Raw genomic sequence first — 6,917 nt, 5'->3', positions numbered from 1 at the left:
GATGTTTCAACAAGTTGAACGATTAATCAGACTCATTCTCGTAAATCCAGTAAGTTCCTGCACTGTTGAAAGATCATTCATTTCCTTGAGTAGACTGAAAACTTGGTTACGTAGTACCATGAAGCAATCAAGGCTTAGCCATCTCCTGCTATGCGATGTTCATAGTGAAATTCTGGACAGAATCGAACCACGCGATATCGCGGAGAAATTCATCGACAACAAGCCAGATTCACGGAGTCAAGTATTTGGATGTTTCTAATTATATGTCTCTGAAGTAAGAATAAACAGGGCCTTACAACATGTTACACTATAGTACACTTTTCATCTTACTGCGAGACGTATGAGCTAAGATGAATTTACGAGCATGCAGGAGCAGCATTCACATTAGTTGATGTAACTTAAATTATCACCAGTTCTCATTTTATTATATTTATACACATTTGTTAAATATAGGACGGAAATCGCATTTGCGGCAGTCCACTATTGTTATCTGGGAGAGGACCCCAGACTCATCGCATACCAAAGTCTACTTGGATTATTTGTCCCTGATATTTTTTTTTTTTTCTGCAGACGCCCATGCATTTATCCAAAGTAAATTTTTAAGCCATGAGATCTAAAACTTAAGGAGGTTTGGGGAGCATCATTGGGTCTGGGAGGTATTATTTCCGGCGATCTGGGAGGTATATTTGCCAAAAACATTCTTGTACGCTACGTGCTAACCCATGGTCGAGCTCCGCTTCGATAGTATCAGAGAACAGACACGCGTCCCTACCGTTATCCAAGACTGATCTGCACCCATGCCCCTATCTGTGAACATTTTGTTACCACTTACATATACTGGGTCATAATTTATTACACCTTTTACATTCCTCCATATATAAAATTCTTAAAAACATCGCAAGTTCAGTCAGTCGACAGGAATTTTAGGATTTCTGTAATGAATGATGGATTTGCGCTGTCAAAAATTGATCATTTGGCTATGCTACAAGCACGCGATCTGTGTTCCATCACACTAACAATATGCATACATAGTGTCTGAGTAATAGGCATGCAGGACGTTCGTACGTATTCTGTTGAATAGCTGTAACAGTGACAGAAAATGCTGTTTAAAGCATTTTATCTTTATTTCAAGCCCTATTTGGGTTGTAGACCTTAGCTTTGGTATGTGCAGTGAGCCTACTGGCAAACGGGGTACCAAAGTGTTGGTTAAGTGCGCCTGGGATCGCCCGTACCCGACCACCTGGATAGCTATTGACAATTATGCCTGAATCACTGACCGGCTTCCATTGTCATGGGGAAACCAGTGCAAACGGTTATTTTCCAAAGTAAAACATCAAACAGTCACGAAATACCGGACTACCCGACATAAATTTAGAAGGGGAGGGGTAGATGTATGGTCACAGCAAGAAAGACATTATAAAATTCAAATTCACCAGGGGTCAAATTGTCCAAAATAAAAACAGATTTTACACAATCATCAAGGACAGATGTCATATGTTGGTGTATCTATCACCTTTAGTACAAGAAGCCTGTTGTTGATGTCAATGGTCATTTCAGGACAGCCTGTGTCATTTTGAATGTATTGTTTGTCACACAGCTTTTCACTGCTTTTCACTGTATTACTAAGATCAAGTATGTTGTACACCCTCAATATTCATTACTTCAGATTAATGGAGAAAATAGCTCATGTTACATCATCGAAAGCACTTTGCATTTTTGCATTCTGATTTTCTGATGAAACAGCTTCTTTAAATGCAAATGACTAACCGTTGTATCTACAATTAAGAGAGAGCCTCGCAATAATCGTGAGGTCCGCCATTTAAAATGATGAGCTGTAGGTGACATTCTAAAGGGATATCGTAAATATTGATAACAAAACAGAAAGTTGAATTTTCAGAGTGGATTAATATTAGATTACTTCAAAGGTCGATGCTTTGTGTAAACTATAAATAGTAAATAAGAGATAAGGAGAGATTCACTTTGATGTAATCTTTGTCGAGCCAGGGACCTGTTAGTAAAGTGACTGGTTCTGTTGACTTATATAATTATACATTGATTTATGATAATTTTGTTAGTTTGATTCATCCATGCATACTGTATTTATATATTCAACATATCGTCGCTTTGCAAAATACTCACGGATAATATCACTCAAAGGGAAAACAAGTGAAGACCTTAGTTAAACGCAATCAGTCACGAAAGTTGTTGTGACGTCATAATCGATAGAGCGCCTTACAGTAATTACATAGTTTTAGATGAGTACCTTAAACATAAGAAAGCTGATTTTAAAATAAACGTTGATAAAGATTTAATACTCAGCATTCTAATAACTCTAACAGTGTATGAACGAGAGTTCAACAGGAATTGTTGTACTGTTTTTAAATAAAAAAGCTACATATGTGTTATCAAACTGATTGAGTGACTTCTGTAACATGGTGTAACTTTACTGAAAGCCCTGTCTATATTATGAACTTTTTATGCACTTTGAAAATCTAGAGAAATGTTATTTTCTCGATGATACTATATGAATGACGTTACACTCGAATTCTTCGAGTCATCATATTACTACAGTCCTCAATATAAAATAACAAACGATAGATATGAAACTGGATTTTACTCTTTTTTTTGCATGCTTGGGGTTTGTTCCTTGTGGTCGTCTTGTTTAGAACCGCCGGTCCTTGTCTGTCTATTGTGCTCTTAAAATAACATAAAGTGTATTTTGATACTAAGCACACAGTGAAGGACTTCTTTGTTATGTCGTTGTACACTGCCCTTCATTTATTTAAATTATCAATTTTTCGCCGGTAAAACCACCTCTAACAGTAGCTGTATGTGCATGCACTCGTGACAATCCCTGGTTAGTGTTGTTGATAAGTAAATGGCAGTGCAAAGTTCACAAAGTTCGTTACAGCAGTCAAATTATATCTGAATTGTTCAATATAAAAAAGAAGATATGGTGAGTAGGTAATTAGGTAGTCAGCTGACAGAGCTCAGCCAATCAGTGACGAGCAGAGTATATATCGTCGTTGATGGTATCTACCTGAGAGATTGATCGAACATTCACTTTTGGCACGGTTATTTGAACGAAAGGAAACAAAATCACAAATTGGTACCTGGACCCAGACACGGATCTGGGAGATTGGCGGATAAGTAGGTTTACATAAGAAGCTATTAACACAGCCTTACACGTAGAACATGTAACATCTATTTATATTAGCATAACTATGCGTCAGAATGCCACATTTTTGTGAATGGTTTCTTCTGAGGAGCCTTTTCCAGCCAGATGAATTTGGATATTTCTGATCTACATTTTTCCATATTTCAATTGGAATTACTGTAAAAAGTGATCAGCATAGTGCCTGTTAACATGCTAGAGAAGTCGAATGATGGTCACCCCTGTCCATTTTCACTTGCATTGCACTGCTGCCCTCAAATAATTTCCCTCTTTATCACACCATATTCTATATAGTTAGTCTATTTTCATTGTATTGACAGGTTTGAGTTCTTTAAAAAAAAACATTTAGTGACTTCTTACTTCAATCGCAATTTAGTTCACTTCAAAATTGAAATGAGCAAACAGTTCCGGAGGATTGCTCCGAACACCACCCATCCTTTGCAACATTGGTGTCACTGATTCGAGTCCCGAATTTCTAGCTCTTTTCAATGGTTTATCATTTCTTCGTTCTTTTTCTCTTTCTTTTTCTTCTTTTTTTTTTCCTTCTCCTTTGATCTTTTTTCTCTTTTTTTTTCTTCTTCTTCACATTAAAGGAATGCTGTCAGAGAATCTTGCATTTTGTTGTCTTGATTATTATTAATCCATCGCCTCTCGTTTCATCCACAACTCATATAATTCCTGTGCACATATGTTATCATTCCCGTGATATACAGGCATATTACGTGCATAGAATAACGTTCATCGAAACGATTTCAATTTTAATAGATCCACATATAGTTAATAATAAACGCAGCAAGTACTTTCGAACAGCTGATGTGACACAATATACACAACAAGGCATGAATATCAGATACGAATGGTATCATCAAATAAAGGTTTTGCTGTGTACACTACAAACCGCGAACTTTGCTGAACCAGTTACAACTATAGACTGACTCCTAGGCTTACCGATAGCTATTTAGCGTCCAGGTTTGCATATTAAACATCACATGATATGCACGACACCATCTACTGTAGTCAATTGGATGTTCTGTTTTCCCATTGCTATATGATTTCCTTTCGTGATTTTCCTTTGTTATTTAAAGATAAAAATTCTACTATGGATAATAAAAACCTAAGAGATGATCTTAATGGTAAGTAGGCGTATATATATATATACATATATATATATATATATATATATATATATATATATATATATATATATATATATATATATATATATATATATATATATATATATATATATACAGGTGAGTGTAATTATAAAAAGCTCTAAAGAATAAAAAATATTTGTACATTTTTGTAGCGTTGAATTATTTATTCTAACATAATATTAACTGAAATACATGTATGCTAATTAAAGATCTCAGTTTACCATTTTATCCAAATGGAGACATAGCATTCTTTAAATTCGACGAGCTTTTGTGTACTTGTGCATTGAATTATAACTAGTAGTAATATCCAATACTGTGAAAACTACAAAGTCCCATGCAAGTTTATCGTTATTATTTAGCTATATCAGCATCCGGGTATGTGTGTCACTGATTCTGTCACGCTTTGTCAACTGTTGGGGTAGGTATGATTTGTTTCCTTCCTTAGCTCAGGTAGATGGAAACAAGGACACCTTCAGGGATCTGCGTTCAAAGAAAGTTGAAATCCACGACAACTACAGCAAGCTTCGGCAGAGATCTACCATCCAGCGCTTGGAGAAGGCATCTGAACTTTATGTAAGTATGTCCATCATAACACATTATTTTCTGTCAACTAAACCAAAACAACCGAATGTTGATCGATAAACTAAATATACAAAAGAATCAATATCAACAAATCATTTTTTTAACAAATCAATCAAATTCAGTAATGTTTACATTAGATTCATTGATACACAAATCTAAATAAAATTATGTATATTTTATTAAACAACACAGCCCGCCAAGAGAAAGTCACAAATTATCAATATGTTGTTTTATTTGATATAAATATTTTTTCATCGATAACTGTTTCGTTATGAGATATCATCCAAAGCTATGGAAGTATATAAGGTCTACTGCAGTAAAAGTCTCAGATAATCTAGACAGACAGCGTTCCATTCGTTTGTATAAATACGTAAATAAAACCAAACTCTAAACTCCACAGGGTTACCACGAGAGTTAATGAATTACACACCACAACTTAGAGATTACTGATCGAATCAACACAGTACCGTACAACAATTTGCATTATTCATTTCTCAACATGGCTTTTTACAAAATGTTGAAAGGAAAGTAAGATACAATACCGTACCACTTACCGGTAGTAGTGTGAAAACTTCAGTAGAGACGCAAAGTTATATTTAAACTAAAATGTTATTACAAAAACCGAATCACAACGAACAAAGTAACAGTGTGGATTGATTCCACGATATATTCGAGTTTTCGTATGGAGATGTTTTATTTAACGCTGCAGGAAGGCTGATAATTTATATATTGTTTAGATTTCGGATGTAGTATTTTCTAGACGCAGGGTGTTCCTATCAACGTATTGGACACTACATGAAGGTAACATAGGTTAATGCAAATCTTATCAATAAAAAATATTGTCTTAAGGGAATGTCTAAGCAGAATTTGTCGTATCTCAGTCCAAAAGAAGAAATTGATGTGCCAGAAATTACCAATAGCTTTTGAGTTTTTCAAGATATTCACCTTAGAATATATGTTAAAACACTCGAATGCTCCTATAAGTCTTCATATATGACGATTCACCCAATTTGTAACTGGCCTAAATGTTAACAATAATTTATGATTTATAAATAAAAATAACCCTACAAACATCTTCTTCTAACACTGAAAGACATTTTTGCTCCCAATGTATTTGTAATATAGTGTAAGCATATCCCTTATTGTAATCTACGGTACACTTATACCCTATTGTAATGTAGGGTAGACGTATCCTTAATTGTAATATTGGATCTACATATCCCTCATTGTAATATAAGATCTAGATATCCCTCATTGTTATATAAGATGTAAATATTCCTCATTGTAATCTAAGATAAACATATCCATTATTGTAATCTAGGATAAACATATCCCTCATTTTAATCTACGGTGGCCGTAATCTTCAATGTAATCTAGGTTAGGCATATCTCTCATTGTAGTCTAGGTATCCCTCATTGTTATATAAGATGTAAATATTCCTAATTGTAATCTAAGATAAACATATCCATTATCGTAATCTAGGATAGACATATCCCTCATTTTAATCTAGGGTGGCCATAATCATCAATGTAATCTAGGTTAGACATATCTCTCATTGTAGTCTAGGTTATTTGTATCCCCTATTGTAATCTATGGTAAATTTATCCCTTATTGTAATATAGGGTAGACATGTCCTTATCGTAATCTAGGGTAGACATATCCCTCATTAGTCATAAAGGTGTTGTTTTCTCAATGAGTTTTAAGTAGTATCTGAGGTACTAACAGTCTACAGTATTAAGGTACATTGTCCAGTCAATTTAATTCATCGCATTCACTTGTTTGTTATAATTCACTTCTCAAAAAGTAAAAGTGTTATAGATATCCAGCATGGACTGACAGTAGTGTGATTTAATATTCAACAACATTTTGATATCACATTTCTGGTACCTAGAATCATCCCTCAATTTTGTATTACTCAATGGATTTACTAGCAGATATTAGGCCCGTTGGGGGGGGGGGGGTTATGTGGACATGAACAACTTTGGCCCAAATTGTAACCGTTG

The 6,917-nt window shown here is 34.7% G+C and overlaps 1 protein-coding gene across 3 annotated transcripts in view; it reads left to right on the top strand.

Moving 5' to 3' along the window:
• Positions 1 to 4,072: 4,072 nt before the first annotated feature.
• Positions 4,073 to 6,917, top strand: part of LOC139969989 (uncharacterized) — a 51,817-nt gene continuing 48,972 nt past the window's right edge. For all 3 annotated transcript variants that reach the window (XR_011793857.1, XM_071975497.1, XM_071975496.1), the window contains exons 1-2: positions 4,073 to 4,308; positions 4,778 to 4,905. Coding sequence is in view for 2 of the 3 variants with exons in the window: in XM_071975497.1 (XP_071831598.1) it covers positions 4,170 to 4,308; positions 4,778 to 4,905 (267 nt within the window). In the remaining variant the exon portion in view is untranslated. The remainder of the gene's footprint in view (positions 4,309 to 4,777; positions 4,906 to 6,917) is intronic.

This window comes from Apostichopus japonicus, chromosome 7 (genome assembly GCF_037975245.1).
Source record: "Apostichopus japonicus isolate 1M-3 chromosome 7, ASM3797524v1, whole genome shotgun sequence".
NCBI lineage: Eukaryota > Metazoa > Echinodermata > Holothuroidea > Aspidochirotida > Stichopodidae > Apostichopus > Apostichopus japonicus.
The sequence above is the reverse complement of the archived record's forward strand: the minus strand, read 5'-3'. Positions and strand labels throughout refer to the sequence as shown.